The sequence below is a fragment of the Haliotis asinina genome, chromosome 10 (genome assembly GCF_037392515.1).
Source record: "Haliotis asinina isolate JCU_RB_2024 chromosome 10, JCU_Hal_asi_v2, whole genome shotgun sequence".
Taxonomy (NCBI): Eukaryota; Metazoa; Mollusca; class Gastropoda; order Lepetellida; family Haliotidae; genus Haliotis; species Haliotis asinina.
In genome coordinates, this window is record NC_090289.1 from 38820688 (window position 1) to 38842093 (window position 21406).

The 21406-nt window shown below is 37.3% G+C and overlaps 2 protein-coding genes across 3 annotated transcripts; one reads left to right on the forward strand and one right to left on the reverse strand.

Annotated features, from left to right (window-relative positions):
• Nucleotides 1-3514, reverse strand: LOC137298175 (superoxide dismutase [Mn]-like). Its single transcript, XM_067830324.1, has 4 exons — nucleotides 3249-3514; nucleotides 1631-1734; nucleotides 1246-1409; nucleotides 1-901 (listed from the first exon to the last, which is right to left on the reverse strand). Exons 1-4 carry the CDS (start codon nucleotides 3495-3497, stop codon nucleotides 654-656), a joined length of 765 nt encoding a protein of 254 aa, XP_067686425.1. The 5' UTR covers nucleotides 3498-3514; the 3' UTR covers nucleotides 1-653.
• A 199-nt stretch (nucleotides 3515-3713) lies between these two features.
• Nucleotides 3714-15538, forward strand: LOC137297995 (caspase-3-like). 2 transcript variants are annotated; one of them, XM_067830012.1, is made up of 8 exons: nucleotides 3714-3811; nucleotides 5664-6055; nucleotides 10092-10315; nucleotides 11103-11153; nucleotides 11625-11699; nucleotides 13418-13714; nucleotides 14100-14298; nucleotides 15317-15538. In XM_067830012.1, exons 2-8 carry the CDS (start codon nucleotides 5754-5756, stop codon nucleotides 15489-15491), a joined length of 1323 nt encoding a protein of 440 aa, XP_067686113.1. In that variant the 5' UTR covers nucleotides 3714-3811; nucleotides 5664-5753; the 3' UTR covers nucleotides 15492-15538. The 2 variants fall into 2 exon arrangements, with proteins under 2 accessions (XP_067686113.1, XP_067686114.1); XM_067830013.1 differs by having other exon boundaries at nucleotides 3779-3807.
• The last annotated feature ends 5868 nt before the right edge of the window (nucleotides 15539-21406 follow it).

A 21406-nucleotide genomic window follows, 5' to 3' on the forward strand; every position in this document is an offset into this window, starting at 1 on the left:
AAGTATTCCAAATACATTTTATTATAAAATTTCCTGTCAGAGGCGGGATAGTCTATCACTCAGGAATCCTATACAGGGCCAGATCAAAAAATTTCCATTCATCCATCTAATAGGTTTTGATCAAATGGATGGTTTGGGCTTACATATTCATGGTTGTGATACCAAATATGAGATCATTATTGCATTTACATACATTGGAAGCCCCAATAAACAGCTACAACAAAATCTGAATACACATAAGTTTCAAATATTAAACTTAAATGACTCACATTAATGCAAAAATCATGAAATACCAGGAATTGAATAAATAAGTGTCTAATAAGCTGTATGAAGGAATGCCATCTGTACTAAGCTGAGTTATTTCACATAAAGATTCATCAAAATTTAATTAAAACCCCATCAACAGCGACAACAATATACTTAATACACATAAATTTCAAATACAAAATTCAAATGATCAAAGACGTATATTCACGTCTTTGATATGATCAACTACCTTTACTCAGATTAATGCAAAAATCATGACACAGCAGTTCAATAAAACATGTAATATAAGCTGTATTGGTAAAGTCATCTGTACCAACCATGTTGCACTATTTCACACAAAGATTCACAAAGTCTTATTCAGTCCTATTCAGATTGAAATGTTTTTTTCAGAGTTCATCATGGACTGTTTTTTGCCACCAAATGTCAATTTCGGCCACTACTCCCCAGTCAACTAGCCTCCACCAGTTTGACACATGGTCTGGGCGTCTGTTCTGATATTTCAAGTAATAAGCATGCTCCCAGACATCAAGCACCAGAATTGGGAGGAGTCCCTGAGATAACGGAGAGTCTTGATTGGCTGTAGTAGACACCAGTAAACTGCCATCTCTTGGTTGACGTGACAACCACACATAACCTGAGAATAAATGCATTGATGAATTACTCTTGTAGTCAATTGCTATGCACTATATCTATTACATGCAGTACAAATCACATGTTTCCAAGCATGTTTTCATTCCGCTGAAAAAAATTAATGAAGCTTTTCATATTTTATTCTTTCCATCTGATGATATATGATAAAAATGATCAAATAACAAAGTACAAATATAATACCTTTAATGATAATACTTTACTTTCTTTGTTTAAGAGCAATTCAAAGGAGATATTAGAACAGGTGGAAATATTTAAAAAAGTGAAAAGGGAGGAAAATTTCAAAGATGGTGTAGGGGGAAGAGTTAATACGTAGCATAGAAGGACCACCTGAACCAAACAGCTTTGCTGCTTCTCGAGTGAAAAGTTGTTTGAAAGCAGTATAGTTGCCGAAGTCAGCCTGTATGTCATTAAGTAGATCTGACTCAGGTAGGTGTTCCTCGCCATCAGGACTTGGTGCCATTACAGACCAATAGAGATTATGGTTTACAAATCTGAAACAGAAAATGTGTTCAGCATCTGTTTAGTACTGCCACACTACCAAAAAAAAATAACACAAAACATATTCCTTTCTCGGAATGAACATAATGCTCTTAAAGTGGATCATATCTAGTGAATGAAATGGAGAAATGGCAAACGATTTCACATATTGTTAACATAATTTTGATGAAGTCAGGGAATATTTTTTAAAGCAGGCAAAGTCAAATATGCTTACCCTCCTCCATTGTTCCTGATTGCATTTCTGTACATTTCAGGAACCTCATTGATTTTTGTCAGAATATCTAGGATTGACTTAGAACTGAGTCCAGCATTGTCTGTCTGAAAAGTAGTATATTGCAAGCATAAATGATAAGGTCAGACCAATTCACTTCTTGTTTTATGGATTTTTGTCCTCAGAAAACCCAAATACAGGAGGGAAATACATAGGGTTAGGGTTAATCACCAGTTAATGTGATATTCCTTCTAACCATTTAAAGTATTTTACTTCTAACAATTTATGAAGTGTATATGGGGCTAAGAAATAATAAAAAAAAAGTCTTTTCTTATAAGTTTACATTTCTGGACAATACAAACATAAAGACTTAATGTTTTGAGCAGGGAAATCAATTTTTATTTCTTTCCTTATTCTTGAAAAAACACCACCAGTGGATGTGTAAAACAAGAAATATAATCGGTCTGGCTTAAAGGGAACATGCAAAAACCACATGTATACTAAAACATTGTGGGAAATTTGCCAGGACAGCATCCTGTAGATTATGATAATAGCGAAAATGTTATGTCATACACTTAAAGGGAGACAAAACTTCAACTTTTAGTTGCACCATTTTTATTAGCCTACATCATCATCATCATCATCATCATCATCATCATCATCATCATCAGTTAATGAACAAACGAGGCATTGGACTGCCAAGGGAGTGCCTCATTGAAAACCAGGAGAATCCAGAATTGTCATATTTGATACAGTGGAAGCTGGCTTAACCTCCACTTACTGGCACTGAAGAATTAATCTGGTTTTGACAACATGCTGGATTGTAGAGCTGATGATAAATGTACAAGCCACAGACTGGACTGAGATTTTGTGCCAACATCAACAACTTGCTGGACTGGACAGATGCTGGTTTCTACTGCTTCCAATGTATCATGTTTATGAGAACATATAACAATGCAAATTTGTATATCCATGTGGGTAAATAGATGTATGTACCATCATGTACTTTGGCATAGAGCAATTATTTACAGCTATTACTGTTACATCAGTTAAATAAAATGCACTCAAAAACAGGGACGACGCTTACTTTTTTTAGGCAAATTGCATACAATACATGTATTTTTTTCTCATTCATCATAAATTACTTCAAATTTCACATTTTATTTGACAAAGTTGTTATCAGCCATCATTTTTCATTAAGTCTTTCACGGAATATGTGTATAATACTGAATGCAATAATAATCATTATTCACTGAAAATATAAAAGGGGTCAGTATGACTACCTCTTTACCATGTTTACTGTACTTAAATTATCTGTTACTTAGACTGGTTGTCGTCATCCGACAGGGCTCACCATGCAAACTGAAGTAAATTCTGTTGAAGTTATAAGTCCAAAATAAGCAAATCTGTACTTTGCATTCCGCCTAAAAGAACCCCAAAGTTGTAGTTTAAAAGTTGCAGGTTTGTTTCCCTTTAATTATCATCCAGATTTTCCGAATTTCATAACTAACTATTTTAAATGATCTTGCTCATAGTCATGCATATTTTGGGTAAAAAGATTATTCCATTAAATTAATTTAGATTGCACTCTCTCTGTTCCGGTAAACACTGCACTACATACATCTGGGTCAACCCGCCACTGCCTGAGAGCAGCATTCATTTTCTTGGTATACGCTGCGTGATGGCCCGTGTGATGTACGCGCACCGTTGCCTCGTCAATTATTGGTTCTAGACTGTTGTAAGGGTATGGTAGATCTGGTAGTTTGTAATCATCGGAGTAAATTTCCATGCCATTATACGGCATCGAAATTACAACTGAAAAGCAAAACACAAACCAACACAAGACATTTCGACTCATGGCGGACGCCATTTTGAAACAAATTAATATCACGTGACTTTCACGTGACATCCATAGAACGACGTTTTCATGATCGTAAATTATGCAATGGAACCAACCTGAAATTGACACATCAACGATCACTTGAATAAAAACAAGTAACTTTATCAACTTAGCAAGCTGAAAAGCTTATGATGGAATGCTGTTTAAGAATAAGCGAGTGTGTCTGAGGATACGGGGAAACCCCACAGAGCTAAAATTAGAACTCGACTTCGAAGATGACGATTTCCTACTTTCCGTATCGACACTAGAAACATGTAACAGTGTTATGACAGGCGAAGGAGTAGGTAAGTTTGCTGTTAACTCTGGGATTATGGTCTCATTTCTGCAGATTTGATCTTCACATAATATGGGGTCGTGTGGAATTGATTATTGAGACTTTAGAAAATCGAGAATTAAGATAACAACTTCTTCAAAATTATTTGTCTGATGTGTATACATAAAATACATCCCCATATAATTTGAACGACGATATCCAAACTAATTTCGAAGCTGTTTCCCTGTTCCATTGACATCATGCTGCTAATTCTAAGTTCGTCTCAAATTTCAGGATGAAGAATCATGGTACAAAGTATTTAAATAGTATATTGTCACTATATCCTTCGCTTGGCATCATGTACAGTCCAATCCAATCCCTTTGCTTGATATCTTGTAGTTGCTTTAAATTTATGTTCCCAAACACTGGATTTGACCGGACGCCATGGTCTCTGACGAATGTAAATTCACGTCTCCTCTCCCATGGTGTCTGAACTGTACTGTAGGTCTCTGATCGAGGTTTTGTCAAGAAAATTGTAAATGCTTCACAGGAACCTGGATAAATATATGTATACTAAAGAGAGACAAATCATGTGAATGAAATGCTGACAATTAAAATTTGCAGTGTAACCTGGGAACAGATTAAAAGCACCCAAGGACAAAAGGGCCCAAACTGGAAAAGTTAAAAGGGCCAAACGTTTAGAAAATATTAAGAAATGAAAAAATTCAGTACATGTAGTTTCAGTAGGCCTAGTCAGAAACATCTCAGAGGGTTTAGAGTTTATTTTATGAGTATAGTCAACCATTGTGTACTTAGGGGTTTTAACACAATCACTGGTGACATTACTATTACACTAGTCAGTAATCTAAATATGATAAATGTATTAATTAGTTGTGAATGGCCTCATTTGTGACATACTTGTAAGACAAACAGTTCAACCACAACTGAAACTGGTAACCATGTGTTTAAAGTGTGACACTTGTGACAAGACAGTAAGAACAAACACACCCTATAGCATGACTGTTGCCAGATATGGACGCATTGTGGCTGTGACACAAACATGACCAGAGAGGAATACCTCTGTCTTTGTGTGAGCAGGGAAGAATTTCACATGTGTTCACTGAATCATGGCCCCACTACATCAGTGGAATGAGTGAGGTTTTATGTACAGTCCGTTTGATTCCATTTGAGACGGATGAATTGCTCACTAACACAAAATCTAATAATTGCAACAAAACCAAATTTTGCACAGCCACATGGAATCGACAGACCAACTCTGATGATGTGTCTCATAATTTGGGACACCCGAATAAAAAAGTTGTTTAACAAATGATCATCATTTTCTTGTCACCTTTCACTATTTTGTTTGAGTGGGGGCTCTTGCTGGTAGAAGAGCCAGGTGGGCAAGGTGCATGTGTGAAATTGACAAGTGTGGTTTGCTCGGCAAACCAGACATTTGTGATTGCAGACTGTAGTGAACTTGTGTGATGATGGTGTGGAGTGATGATATCTGTGAACTTTAAAGCCATGTGAATTATGAACAGTTGAACTACTTATGAACATTTGATCACACATCAACACTTGAATGTATGATGATCATACTATATATTATTACTGTTAATAATACATATTGGTACCAGTATACTAAAACATATAACACATACATTAGTTTGTATGTTGTTATTTGAATTTGATCTGTGACCCTTTTGACTTAAATCTATGGCCCTTTTGACTTTTATTTGGCCCATTTGTCTTTTGACTACATGGATTACAATGAGTTTCTGTAATATTGATAATGGCAGTCAACATTCTCTCACTTAAATTTGGAAACAAATTGTATTTATTTGAGAAATATATTTTTAATCAGCTTTCATCATCTACAGGTTGTCATCATGCTAGACACGGCATACGAGTGAAAATGATAAGATCATAGATTGAAGTGAAGCTGCAAGACACAAAGACACCAGGAAGAAATGTCATTCACAGACAACAGTCACCGAGAGAGGTTGTTGTCAATTTCTGAAGGTTTGACTGATGAGGATGTAACTCACATGAAAAGTTTGTGTTTAGATGTCATTAGTAGGAAGGAAGCACATGACATATCTAGTGGCTTTCAGTTGTTTGAACTGTTGGAGACCAAAGGGAAACTGACAGAGGATTATCCTTACTTTGTGGCTGATCTTCTGAAGTGTGTTGGTCAGGTGTGTTTGCTTGATCACATTGATCAAGGGGAGACAACCTCAGGCCATGGGCGATGCCAGATTAACACGTTCAGGTGAGTAATGAGAATATGTACATGTACCACTCAACAGAAATTAAATAACACAAATTTTTGCTTTAGTCAGTTTGTCATGGCTATTAGAACTGGGTTGGCTGGTTTGTTGTTTAATGCCACATCTAGCAATATTCAAGATATGTGCCAGCAGTTTGTAAATACATCTGGATAAGACAAACCAGTGATCAACAGCATGAGCATCAATCCATGCAGGTGGATGCGATGACATGTGTCAACCATGTCAGCAATCCTGACCACCGTATCCCATCAGTCGCCTCTTTTGACAAGCATGGGTTACTAAAGACCTGGATCTTTATGTATGAGAATTGAGAGTTCATTATTTGCATAACAGATAAACTATAGTCATGTGAAAACATCTTTTAACTCCTTTTGAGCAGTATATGAACTCGTAGAAACAAACTGGTGGATGTACGCAGCTTGGTAGAACAGTTACACCATACATACACTGTTTAGACTTACCAGGGCATGATTCAAATCTTTCAAAATACCATGTTTTCTAAAGTTTCTTTATAACATTTTGTAGCTGTAGTGTTTTCATTCATATGACTTTGCCAATACAGGACACAACACCTTGAAACCTTCGTTGTTTATTATCAGCCACTAAATGTGAGCGTGAGCGCGCTCCACATATGAACTGCACGGGCTGTACTGCATACGGGGATGCAGTGGCCAGACTAGCGAGGCCACTTTGCTACAACAAAACCTGGTTGACAGCAGACATATATAAAACAAACAAAAGGTGTATTCTACATTTTTCCCCGCTTTACAAAATTCAAATGAAATTAGGTCTGTGAATTTGAAATAAACAAAGCATTTTGTGCCAACAGTTTAAAGTTAATCAGAATGTTTTTTTAAATGTCTTTGTATCCCACTTTTAACTCTCCTAGGTTGACCTACATCTGCAGGTCATGGGGTCATCATGACACTAGGTCACTGGGACGTCAGGTCACAACAACTACAGTCACACTGTCCTATTGGAATGTTAATAAAAAGTCTCTCTGACTTTTTCTGCTCTCTTGTGGGATATCTTCTCACTAGACTTTTAGACGAAGTTATCCTTTGTGTCATATCCTTTGTGTCATATCTTTATGTGTAGTTTGATGTGATACCGACGGCATGGCATCACCTTTAGAACTTGGCAGTGTTGCCTCTCTGGTATCTGCACTTGAGTCCACATCTACCTACACATCTGAGGTAGATTTTCTCACCTCTTCAGTAGGAGCTGACATAACAGTATCAGGCCCCCCTAAGTAATTGAAGGAATTACAGCAAATTTGAAGGAATTGCATCTCAATTGTAAACAAACGCTGCGAAGATGGCTGAGCGTGTTTCCAGAATTAACGACATTGCTTCCGATAGGGATGATGTGTTTCTGTTATTTCCGCTAAATTGCCTATATGGCTGCAATTGTTGCACGAGTGGCTGCGTTTGTTTACATTTGAGATGTAATTCCTTCAAATTTGCTGCAATTCCTTCAATTACTTAGGGGGACCTGAGTATCCGACACACCTGCCAGACTAACCAGTTGATCAACATTGCGCTTCCTCTACTTGAACTCTGTATGTGACAGGACCAAGGGCTTTCAGCACCACACCCTTTAACCAATTTTTCTTTACTACCCCAGTAATCTTGCACCATTACCGAGTCACCCTCCTGAAAGTGTCTTCAACTGGACATCCTGTTGGATGACACTTTTTTCTGCATTGTCTGGTTTGGGCAGATCCATTCAGATTTGAACCCTCCTTCCTAGGAATAACTCTGCCGGAGTAGTCTTTGTGGCTGTGTTAGGAGTTGTTCTGTATCATAACAGAAATCTGCACAGCTTTTGTTGAAAAGTACAACTGTTAGGTTTCATTTAACTTGAAAGTTTGGATAAACCTTTCTGCCTCACCATTAGAGCGTGGATGGTAGGGAGATGATTGGATATGCTTCATGCCGTTTTTCCTCAGAAAGGTAGGAAATTCAGCAAAGGTGAATTGTGGCCCATTGTCTGATACAAGTTGTTCTGGGATGCCACAGGATGCACACAAATGTCTCAAAACCTGAATAGTACTTGCTGCTGAGGTCAATTTCACTTTTTATCACTTCAGGCCATTTTGATTGAGCATCCACAACAATAAATGTATCTCACCCATAAATGGCCCTGCAAAATCAACATGAATACATTGATAAGGATTTGTAGGCCAAATCCAAGGGTTGTCTCTGGTCATGGTTGGAGAAGACTGAACATTTTGACATGATTTAAAACTCTTCACAACAGTTTCAATGTCCATGCTGGGCCACCACACATGTAATCTTGCCAGCGATTTCATCTTCACTATCCCTGGGTGAGCATTATGCAGACTTTCCAAGATGCTGTCTCTGTACTAATCTGGTACAATCACCCTGACGTCCCACAACAAACAGCATTCTTCCTTTCTTTGATATCTTCAACTTCAGTACTCAGCTCATCCTTCTTCCTTTCTTTGATAGCTTCATCTTCAGTACTCAGCTCATCCTTCTTCCTTTCTTTGATAGCTTCAACTTTAGTACTTAGCTCATCCTTCTTCCTTTCTTTGATAGCTTCAACTTTAGTACTCAGCTCATCCTTCTTCCTGAAATAAGAGTTCTCTTTTGCATCTGAAGGCCATCCACTAATGGTGAACTGTCTCACCCTCGATAAGTGTTTATCCTTGGATGTAGAAGCAGCAATTTCCTTGGCTGTGATGGGCAGTTGCTCAAGCTTAGCTGTGTGGACTGGCTGTGACTGGATGTCATAAGTATATGCAGATAGTTGTATGGCCTATCTCTGGAGTCGAAAAGCAGCAAGGACCGACATCCCAGTTTTGGGTACAAAAATGCTGGTCGGAGGCTTGTGCTCTGTGTAAAGTGTAAAATATTGCCTATATAGGTATGTATGGAAATGTAGTATGTCAAAGAAGATTGACAACACCTCTTTGTCAATCTGAGAGTAATTCCTTTCTGTAGAAGTGAGTGATCTTGAAGCATATGATGGGATGTTCACCATTGCTTGTAACATGTGATATGACCGCTCCAATATCGTGACTAGAGACATCAATTGCCAACATGTGAGATTTTGGGGGGTCATATTGAACAAGCACATCAGATGTTGTCAATAAACAACATAGTGTCAGGAACATGGCTTCACATTCATTGTTCCAGTTGAAAGCAACACTCTTTTGCAACAATCTGTTCAGAGGAGCACACAGTGTGGACATATTTGGAATGAACTTCTAATAAGTAGTTCACATATCTGAGAAAAGACTGCAGCTCTGTTAGACTTGTGGATGGAGGAACGTCTTTGATAGCTTCAACTTTAGATTTTGTTGGATGAATTCAACCCAGTGTTGCATTGAGGGTTGTGGAAATGAGCCCTTAGATTTGTTCAGCTTAAGACCATGACATTCCAACCCTTCAAATACATTGTCAATGTTTTTCAGATGTTGTTTATCATTTTGCCCAGTTACGTGAAGGTCATCAATGAAATCACCTGTGGCTAGAGGAGCCTGCAGTACTTGATCCATAACTTTCTGAAAAGCAGTGGCACTGAAGTGACACCACATGGCAGCTCATCGAAAGTTTGTGGTCTTTTCATTCCTATAACTTTGCCAACAAAGGGCACCACACCTTGAAGCCTTCATTGTTTATTGTCAGCCACAAAACATGGCTATCGGGATATAGAAGTAAGCGCAATACACACATGAACTGCATGGGGTGTTACTGCAGGCAGGGATGTGGTAACCATGCTACCAATGTCAGGCTGCTACAACAAAACATGGTTGACTGCAGACAGACATAAAACAAGCAAAAGGTGTATCTAGAGCAGCCCTGTAATCGTTTCATGGAAAATGGTCCAATTTTGTCATATTTCGTACATTTTAACTGTTTGTATCAAAATCATTAACATCAATGATCAATACTTACAAAATATTAAATGTAAGAAAATCCACTACAGCATTATGAAGATATTAGCAACATTTTTAACATGTGCTTGTGAAATCTGTTTATGTTTCAGATTATATTTGACCAAACTGGCAATGGAGATTGACGACAGTGAGTTCAAAGACCTGAAAAAAGCTTGCAACTGCAACAGGGAGGAGATAACTCACTTCTATCAGCTGATGACTTTTCTTGAGAACAGAAAGAAGATAACAGTTAGTGATATCAGCTTCTTGGAGGAAGCGTGCAAGAAGGCCAAGCTTCTCGGGAAGATTCCTTCCATTCTACAGTCATTTAGAGGTGATCATGATGACATGTTAGCTGTGTTAGCTTTGTGTCAGTAGATTGTGTTAGCTTTGTGTCAGTAGTCTGTGTTAGCTATGTGTCAGTAGTCTGTGTTAGCTTTGTGTCAGTAGCCTGTGTTAGCTTTGTGTCAGTAGTCTGTGTTAGCTTTGTGTCAGTAGATTGTGTTAGCTTTGGTGAAATGTAAACTTCTTTTCAACTTTTTCCACTTTTGTTTACACCCACTTTTAGAAATCAGCAGTAGTGATGTTGTAACTCTTTTACCACCTTGGACCATTGAAACACTTATGCATATCCCCTTTCTCAAAAAGCTGTATCCACCCCTGATATAGCCGTGATTATTGTTTTCAAAAACAGGTGTTTTTGTCTCTTTGGATTGCATTCAGTGATAAATCGGAGTGATCAAGTTTAGTTTCAGGCTAATTATAGCAATATTGCTGCAATATCAAGGCAGGGGACACCAGACATGGGCTTGCCACATTGTACCCATATCGGGAATCAAAGTCGGGTCTTCAGCATGGTGAGCGAACACTTTAACCACTAGGCTGGACAACAGCTGTATGGTTTACTTATGATGGAACGAATTCTTTGGCTTCCCATTCCAGTAACACAGGCTGTTAGCAAGGTGTCTGAGGTGTCCATTATATCAGCTGAAGATTTCACAACACAATGGTCCATGATTGTAATACCCATGACATATGAGTATTTGAAATTTCTGAAACAAACTCTCGAATGATGGCTGCAACAAAGAAGTGATACTAACTGGTAGACCATTTAATTTCAGAACAACTAGCATATGAGGCTGAGCAATACAGAATTTCATCAAATCCAAAAGGTAATAAACATTGATTTTCATCAGTATGCTAATTTTCAGCATTATTGAACATGTATACAAATATATGTATGTTTTAAGCTCTGTGTTAGTGTTTGATACAAAACTGGAACCCAGAACACAAAGCATTTGCAGCTTTATTTGCTAGCCAATGATAAAGTATAGAGTTATGATAGGTTGTAACAAACACTTTGTGCTTGGGTCCGTCCCAGTTGGGTCCCCTCAGTATAGGTGGAATATTGCAAAACATATTTTGACGACATAAACGAATGAACAAATGAACGAACACACGAAACAACAAATGAAAATATTATGATGTGTGTCATATGCTTGTTATTCTGAATGCACTGGCTTCGGTTCTGTGCAGTTTGGTGAACGGGAGACTCCAGGGCCATGCTTTGAAATGCCTGTGTTTAGGGCCTAAATCCCTTGCTGGCTCCATTTTTTAAAAATGATTTCTTTTCGGCCCCTCAGGAATCTGTGTCATCATCAACAATGAAAAGTTTACTTCACGTCATACAACCAGACATGGAACAAATATTGATGCTGGTGAGTGATTCAGTTTGCATTTTCGTATTAATTTAGATTTTATTACTTCATAACCAGGTACCAGATATATGGCACCTTCAGATTAGGTTGTTTGTTAAGAGACAGAAAACTTAAGTTTAACAAAACATGTTCTTAAAACTTTTAAAGTTGTCAAACTCGTGTTTTTTCCCACTTCAAGCTCATGCTGTCCAAATTCTGTGTCATTTGAGCACCATGTCTGACAATTTCATTGACTGCAAATGGTTATTTCTGAACAACAAATTAGTGTTGTTAGCGAGTTGTTGGAATGTTCACACTCTCTAACTCATGTTTGACAACATATGCTCTACAGTGTCATCAGTTATTCATTGTTATAACATTTACATACAAGCCACAGCAATCTTGAACAGACTGAATGGAAAGTGAGTGAGTGAGTGAATATAGTTTCACGTTGCTTTACCAATATTCCAGCAATATCACGGCTTAAATGAGTTTCACAAATTGCACTCATATGGGGAATCAAACCCAGGTTCAGTGTGATGAGCAAATGCTTTAACCACTGGGCTTCCCAACCACCTCTCAAATAGAAAATGTACAATATATACATTTTGTATTACTAATTCAACCTTTAGCATGCCTAACTGTGGTACATGTACTCCAAACTACGAGGGTGCACCAGTGCTTCAAACAGTTCAAAATTAAAATTCAGGTGTTCGGTAAGATAAATACGTTGTCCACTGGTCCCTCGGGGTCCATGGGCTCATGTACCCTCGAGGTTTGTTTATCTTCCCCAAGCCCGCATGGATCCCTCGCGACCAGTGAACAACTTACAATATATACATTTTGTATTACTATTTAAACCTTTGGCATGCATTTTGTATACTACAAGTCATTGCATGATATGAAATGATGTCACACAATTTCACGTGACTTTCATTTTTCAAGACTTGAGAATATTTTGTGGTTGACAAATAAGCAGTGAATGAAATAAAACCTCTCCAACCAACTGAGACGGGCTAGGTTACTGTTGGATGTCTAAATTCCGAGCTAACCAGCCTCATGGTCTGGTAGAAATTTTAGATGTTCCATTCTTCTTGGTAAATTTGACAGATCTGGCCCGTTTACATTCTTTTTGACCTGGTAACATGTGGAAGTTATCAGCCCTGATGTCTGCCTGGGTTTGGGGCTTATTTCACACAGTGAATTAAGGCAATAAATACTCAGTTATCAATGATCACATATGAGACAGAGAAAAATATTACATTCATTTACTTCCTGTGTTGTACATAATATACAAACTCCAGTTTCACAGTTCCCTGTTCAGTGAACATCTGATTTGGGAAACAAATATTTCTAGTGTTTTGCGGTTATACATTGAATTTTAAACACTGCATGAGGCCAATTTTATTTCTTGTGTTGCTGATTTTTGTGCTCAGAAAAACAGTAGGCAGTAGGGAAAAAAATATAAAAATACAATCAGCAGTCAAAGTATTTTCATTTTTGCAATTGTATTAAGTGTATATTGGACAAAAAACAAAACTTCTTGGAAGTATACATTTTTGGCAAATAAAAACATACAGATTTTATTTTTTTGAGTGGGGAAAATTAATTATTAATATTGTTTTTTATTCTCGAAAAAATATGACCAGTTTGTCCATAAAACAAGAAATAAAATTGATCTGGCCTGTTAAATATTGGTATATTGGTGACAGTCTTGTTATTTTTTCTTGTTTTTACAGATAAGTTGGAAAGACTTTTTAAGTATTTCAAGTATAAAGTTGAAAGACACAATGATTGTAGTGCCAAACAAATTACTGAGATCTTGAAGGAGATATCTCAGCGGGACCATTGGCGCTATGACTGCTTTATCTGCTGTGTGTTATCTCACGGTACCACTGGACGAGTATTTGGTGTGGACGGGATGGATGTGACAATATCCAGCCTGTTAGAGCTGTTCTTTGACAGCAAATGTCTATCACTAGCTGGGAAACCCAAACTCTTCTTCTTCCAAGCATGCCAGGGCACTGCTGCTGAAGGTATGTATTAATAAAACATGGTATCATCCAGACCCCCAAACATGATTCAGACAGAAATACATTATTCTCTCACACACAAATACACATTCAGAACTATGTAATGCAGTGTTAAAATGTCAGAAATTCTAACCATCAGTGCATTCTGAATGTTTAGGGTGCTGAGTTGTGTCCCTTGGTTGAGATAGGATACTATTGTTTGTATCCAAGATGCATTGCCAGAACAACCAATGGTATCATCTGCATCACTTTAGGCTTTACTAACATAGTAAGGTGACACACTGTTAATTATTCTCTCACCACCCTTTCATCAACCTCAGTAAGATTAGAGCACTTTTGGGGGTCACTTGAAGAGTGTTGTGATCATATATAATTTCTTCTGTCTCAGGACTAGGAATGGATTTATCCACAAGAGGCGTGACAGCTGATGTCCTAATTGATGACAAACAACCATCAGTGGTTGACATTGAGGGCAATATGTTGCTGGGATATGCAACACCCCCTGGGTTCAAATCTTTTCGGAGCGGTGAGGATGGGTCATGGTATATTGAGGCTCTTGTTGCCAGACTGAAACGAAGTGCAGCAAGGTACAATATATGGCATATAACTTCTAACTTCCTCACATGTGTGTACAGGTTTAGTTTTACGCTGTTTTTGGCAGTAATCCAGCATTATCACTGCAGGGGACACCTGAAATGGGCTTCAATAGTACCAGTGTGGGAATCAAACCTATGCCTTCAGTGTCATGAGCCAACACTTGAACCACTAGGCCAAACCTGCGCCATGTTGAAAGACCTTGTTGCAAGGACCTTTGTGGTTAAGCTTCAGACACTGCTACATAATCATGAAACAATTTATCAGAGTGTTTTGGAAAAGAAGTCGTAAAAGCCCGCTGAGTTAGTACTATTGTCACTTTGTCACACATCATACAGATTTACATCATATGGATTTCTCGGGATCTTGTTGAGGTGTTATGGATGTTCTCTTCATTCAAGAACCACCTGAGTATTAATTTTGATGCCCAAAATATAGAGGCATTTGACTTAGTGGCATGATCACTTAGCATCAACGTCATCTTTCCCGTGTCATTGTAGATCTTTCATATCTTTTCAGGCCTCAGTTCTAACCTTGATAGTTTCTAGATCCAAAACACTTCTACCCTCATTATCAGGAAGACGTCTAAACGTTCCCATATAACACCTGTGTTGAAAGAGCTGCATTGGTAACCAGTTTGGGCCAGAATTGACTTTACGATCCTGTATCGACCTACAAGTGCCTCCAATGGTTTGGCTTCCCCCTACTTGTCTGAACTAATACTTCCATATGTCCCTGCATGCAACGTCCCATCCTACTAATGGAAATCCTTTGGATACCAATTGTTCTCATACTCTGCACCTGTGCTTTGGAACTCTCTCCCTTGTGCTATTAAAAGCTCGAACACAATTGGCATTAAGTCCAGACTAAAACCCCACTTTTTCTCAGCATATTACTTATGATTTCAGCTGTATACTCTAGTGGAAATAATCTGTATCGCTTTAAGCATGCCCTTGGATGTGGAACTTGAGCTTTATAAATATGCATTTATTATCTTTATTATCTTTACAGGGAAGACATATTGGGTATTTTGACTCAAGTTAATGATGACGTCTCGCAGAAAAGGGGCTATGAGGAAGAGGATGATGGGTGTCGGTATGTGACACAAATCCCATGCCCTGTTTTCACACTCAAGAAGAAGGTTTTGCTCAACTGCGAATCCAAGTTTACCCACCTACAGTATTGAGGAGAATGAACAGAAAACATCTGTATAAATAAATGATTCATACTGTGTTTGTTCCTCATACATGAATTAGTGAGGGTGTTTCAACAGCATGTCAGTGGGGACACCCGATATAAGCTTCACACATTGGGCCCATGTGAGTGAGTATGGTTTTACGCCACTTTTAGCAAAATATCATGGCAGGGGAACACCAGAAATGGGCTTCACACATTGTACCCATGCAAGGAATCGAACCTATGGCATGAACAGCAAGCACTTTAACCATAGACAATCATGATACACAATGGGTCATGAAGAATCCTCAGTGCTACAAAGCTCTTTCCTGAACCAGATCTGAATTTCCTTGATCGGGTCCTCGGGATTTGACACCAGTACCAAGCACTTATTGGATTGCATTTCATTTAGCCAGTACTATACTTTGCACAGTGGAGACCCGAGTCAGAATTGGTCTTCAGTAACCCATGCTTCTCGAACTGATTTGGTTGACAGTATTTAGAGCTACATGACTTTGTATCCCATCTGTTAAGATTGATGCTCATGATGTTGATCATTGGATTGTTTGCTCCAGATATTTGGCATATATGGCTGGAACACTGCTGAGCACAAACTATTTTTTGCCCCCAAAATGCATTATTGACACGCAGTTTTACCAAAGACAGCGGATACACAGATGTACTAGAGGTTTTTATTGATAAACTTGATCATACATAATATATATCACATGGTGGCACAGTTGCTGTAACTCGCCACAAGTAAATGTTTTAATCTTCACACCATGTGAGCTTCATGTGGAACAATTTTAAATAACTATTTGGCAGCAATATTTTGTCCTGAAGTTGATTTGACATAATTAAAATAAATATCACAATACTAAAATAGCTGACATGAATAAAGTTCATACAAAAACTCCACCAGGGACTATACTTCCAGTACTGAGCTGAAGATCTGAATAATAATAATAATAACAACAATAAATGCCTTTAATTACTAGTCTTTCTCTAGAGCAGCATAGTCTGGTGTGTTCCGAATTCATTTTCCTGTGTTGTACATCCTATTATGACTCAACTGCTGGCTTCCAGCTAAACAGATCAGAAGCTGACTGACGGGTCATAACAGGATGAAGAAATATATGACAGGATAAAAGAGGATGTTCTCCAGCTGGCCAAACCTTTTGATAAAACCTTACTATACCATTTAAAAAAAGGGATATTCCATTTTGCAGGCATACCACTAGCCAATTCCAATGAGAGAAAGTAATACATATCCATACTGATGAACCATTTCCAAAGGAATGGAATAAATTGTCATATTTTCCCAACAATTTCTCCTCCTCATGTTTCCTCTTTGGTTGTATCACTTGCCTTTTTATATGCCTTGTAAACCCAATATCTCCTACTTTTTCTGAATGGTATATATTCAGTGGCAAAAATACCTGTGATGGAATTTTGACATCATTAAAGGCCTATCTTTTTTTTGACGTAATATGAAAATGTTGACAAGATACAGCATGGTCTCACAGAATAATATCCTATCGAAAAGCAGTTACGGAACACTCGACCCTTTCGGTTACTATTATTAATCTGTTATGCTGTATAATCTGTGAAGAAAGTCTAGTGTTCTGTATCTTCTTTTCTCTAGTATACATCCCCTGATCAAGTTTACCATAAAATTATGCACAAAATCAATAAATGAAAACTAAGTGATTTGACACACATAACGAGAATCAAACAGCACTATTCTTTCAGGACAAAAGACTAAATGCATACCCCCTTCAAAACATTCAACATTCATGGCATATGTACAATGTAAAATAGTTGGGAATGGAGTCACTGGTATAAGCGTGAATATGAAAACAAGAAGAAATCCTCCCCTTTGAGAAACTTCCACTTGTTTCAATATCGCAGTGATTTGACCCCCACGCTATTTATCGCAGGAAAATAAAAATCAAATTTCTTGTGAATATGAACACCATGGCCTAGAAATTTGAGTTTATTTTGCTGCTGTCTAAATCTGAAAACACAAACAAACTTAATCGAGGTAGCTAGACAAGGGAATTTATCATCTGCTGATTCATGGCCTAGTCGTTGCTGATTCACTGCGGATAACAAACCCACTCACACAGCTTAATCAATCTTCCCCTGGAAGGGGCATATTGGCGTATTTCACTCACCGAGTCGGCAGGAACTTATGCTGCCTACAAGATTCTAAAACTGGAGTAGGAAAAAAACTGAAATCTTTAAACCAAAACAGATATCACTATCAAATTGATAAACAAAAGGCCAACAATATACTGTGTGATTGTGAACAACATCTTATAGACACATGACAATGTAGAGATAACAAAACCACAATACATCAATAAGCACTGTTATACAAGGAATAAAACTGATAATTTCTGATGTACAGCAATTGCATATATGGCTGTTTAATCACATCGGCCATTCTTGATATACATTTCCTTGTTCATTTTGGTTCAGGCTGAAAAGATAAAACACCCTATACTTCATATATATCTTTAAGTTAAGATGCTCATTATCAACACACTTCATATTCTGAAAGAAATATTGTTCCTATTTTACTATAGGATAATGCTTTACACAACACAACTGTTCTATCAAGCATTTGTACAGCTTAACAAATATATTCACTCGCTTTATTACATCCGTTTCAAGTACATCTTTGACAGGATGTTATGTTTGCAAGAATGATCAAGTTTCAACTTAAGCTAATTTCAAAATATCGATGTCCACTTTCCTGAAGACAACCCAAGTAAGATGCTGTACAATGCTATGAGATGATTCATAAAGTTATAAGATGGTTTATAACGCCATAAAATGCTTTACAGTGCTGAATACTATTTTTTTAATACTATACTCATCCTTCCATCTAAACACAAAGATTAAAGTTAATATTGGCTATTACAACAGACTAATGAATTGTTTTCTAACATGACTACTCAAATTATCACGGAACAGCAGAATTTCACTAATTATGTAAATAACATACTGACTAGAGAATCTACAAAATTTAAGTACAATCAATATGCAACACACAGACATGTTTCACAGGAAAACCAAAGCCTTCATTAAAAACATAATATCAGTCATTATGGGTTGACAGTGAAATATACATAACATGATCAACATAGAATATTAGAATAGCTGCTAAAAGTAAAATCCAATACACTTGACCACTTAATTTAAGTGAAAAGCACAAAATATTGCAATCCTCACAAAAGGAATGACTGAAACAGTTAAAATTGGATTTCAATGTTAAGTTTCAAAATAAAATAATATTAAAAAAGACTATCGAACACCCTTACATTAAAGTCATCATATTCACTGTGGTCTGACAAACTTTCGTTAATAAAAATATGGAACGGTTTTGAGATTACATTGTGACAGAATTCATGCCCAAACCATGTAAAAACAACAAACTAGCCACTTTTACACCATAAAAGTCATATGCATGTAATTTCTTCCCTCAATTAATATTACTGATCAATTAAGGCCCAGAAGGAAATGTTTACAAACAGAATGAATCGCTATGACGATGATCCAGATCCGCTCACAACCATCTCTACATTCAGCGTAAAGGTAAAACAGAAAAATTAAAAGCAAAGAAATGTTATAACAGAAAAAAAGCTCTAAGTGAACTGCAGTGTGTATGGATTGCACTGCACATGAAAATGCATCACAAAAATTGCACAAGAAAACACACAGATAAAAAGGTTCATAAACCTGTCTTGCCTGTTCTGTTTTCACTAAAACAAGCAAACATAAAGCTATCATCAAACTGGATTGTCTTTTTATACATCATCTACAAAAGCAATATTTTATGTTACATTTGTTACCAACATGTTAAACTCTCCATAATAAAGGATAAGTGAACATGAGCTGTGAGCATCATGATGTACTTCGGTCACGTTCGAACAATGAGCGGCCATGACATCCTGTGTAGATCCTACATGGCAAGGTATACATTTGACATTATGGATCACAATTTTACCACAGCAATGCTGTTTGCATGATTCTGATAATAAGGTGTCAAATGTCCATCTCGAGCTTCTTCACAGAAAACATACATATGAATATATCGATAGCCTTCATACTATACTGACCCAAAGCACTCAGTTCATTGTTAAAATAAGAGGATTTAAAAATAAGAAGATTTTAATATCAAATTAATAAGTTTTCATTCAAACATAGTAAATAACCTTATAACATACTTGAATAAATTATTTCATTCTTACGTAAAATTTATGCTCAATAGTTGCAGGTGACACATACTCAGAACTGTACATCACTAATTGTGGATAAATAAAATATGTAATAAAACTGTGCAGCTATATGTAGCCACAGGTGAGCATTAACTTGTCCCTTGGAATTCTGTTTTAACTGCCTTACTTAACTACTAAGCTCCAAACTTGTCGATTCAAATATCCTTGACAACCTAACCCAATGATGATCATATGTTGCGAGTCATCAATCTTTGATGGAGCGATCCTCAGATATTGAGATGAACATAGAGAAATGGGATTTTGTTATGTCCAAGGTTGTTGTAGTGAGTGAGTGAATTTAGTTTTAGGCCGTCTTTAGCAACATTCCAACAATATCATGGCAGGGACACCAGAAATGGGATTCACACACTGAACCCATGTAGGAATTGAACCCGTGTCTTTGGTGTGATAAGCAAATGCTCTAATCACTACACTACCCCACCGCCCATCCAAAGTTGTTGGAATCACCCTGCTTGATTGTACCAGTCCATGTAGAAGGTACTTTGATGTTTCCAGTCAACAGAAACAACATGCCACAGCTAAACACTGAGGCACAGCACTGTATTATTGTTTGCAGAGCCAAGGCAGACCAAGTAGGGTGACAAAATGTACCACAGCCAAGGTAAAACACAACCTGGGATCAAACCACCGTCCAACACATTATCCACTAAGCCAGAGGTAGGTCCTCAGATACTGAATTAATAGCCTAAATCCATACATGTCAAGAACACAACCAACTGACACATTGCCTCACTGGGCCATAAATTACCCTCCTTGATACAACAGGCCTTAAGAAGGTTCTGAGAATCCCCCAGAACAAGGCCAGTTATGTTCCATCCCAAGAATGATAATATCCCCAAAGAAAATGTTTTTCTTCACTTAAAAACAAGTTTGAGCATTCCATCCACAGTATTCCTTGCTCAACATGTTTTGATTTACTATTTATTTCCAAGGAGAAGTGGGCATAACTGGGAACTCCCAAGACTGGAGATTGTCTGTACAGACAGAACTTAGTCCCTCAAGCATCCTGATAAGATCTGTTATAGTCAGATCTTGCCCATATAGAAAATATTAAGTTACAGTATATTATGATAAATATGACAGTTTATAAATTATGCATAACAACCTGATCACTGTTTGTTATTCCAATATGAAAATAATATGATTCTATGGACAAAAATGTTTTGGCAAATGTAATAAGAGACCATGAACATCACAAGAAATATGAAGCTGCTCTAAATCATTCGGAAAACAATCTATTAAAATCAGATTCACAGCTCACGTCTGAAAGCCCAACCTTCTACTTCCACAATGGATCACAATACAAGATTTGTGGCAGGTTTCAGTTGATCACCATTTGTGAATCAACACGATAAAGATCTAATTTATGTGAGACTGACTTAAAAATATCACAAAACCAGTGATAAAAGCAAACAAGTTTAAAATATTCACAGACTAATTCATAAACCATAAGATGGCTTGGGTAGCCAGCAAATGGTGCCTCTTCATTCTCCTTTCCCTAAATTTTTAAATACTGAGTTTAAGTTCTTGAGCCAAAATTTGGTAAAAAAATAAACATTGACACTGAAGTTCTGAAAACAGTCTATAAAACATGTTTGCCTTCTTATGGATACAATAA

Bases quoted from the DNA above. Each gene is read 5' to 3' on its own strand.
- LOC137298175 (XM_067830324.1), bottom strand. From the start codon at position 3,497: ATGGCGTCCGCCATGAGTCGAAATGTCTTGTGTTGGTTTGTGTTTTGC. The intron at 1,410-1,630 runs GTAAGCATATTT...TTTCTGTTTCAG, and splicing joins ATCAGGAACAATGGAGGAGG to ATTTGTAAACCATAATCTCT. The intron at 902-1,245 runs GTGGTCCTTCTA...ATTTATTCTCAG, and splicing joins AGCAAAGCTGTTTGGTTCAG to GTTATGTGTGGTTGTCACGT.
- LOC137297995 (XM_067830012.1), top strand. From the start codon at position 5,754: ATGTCATTCACAGACAACAGTCACCGAGAGAGGTTGTTGTCAATTTCT. The intron at 11,154-11,624 runs GTAATAAACATT...TCGGCCCCTCAG, and splicing joins AATTTCATCAAATCCAAAAG to GAATCTGTGTCATCATCAAC. The intron at 13,715-14,099 runs GTATGTATTAAT...CTTCTGTCTCAG, and splicing joins CCAGGGCACTGCTGCTGAAG to GACTAGGAATGGATTTATCC.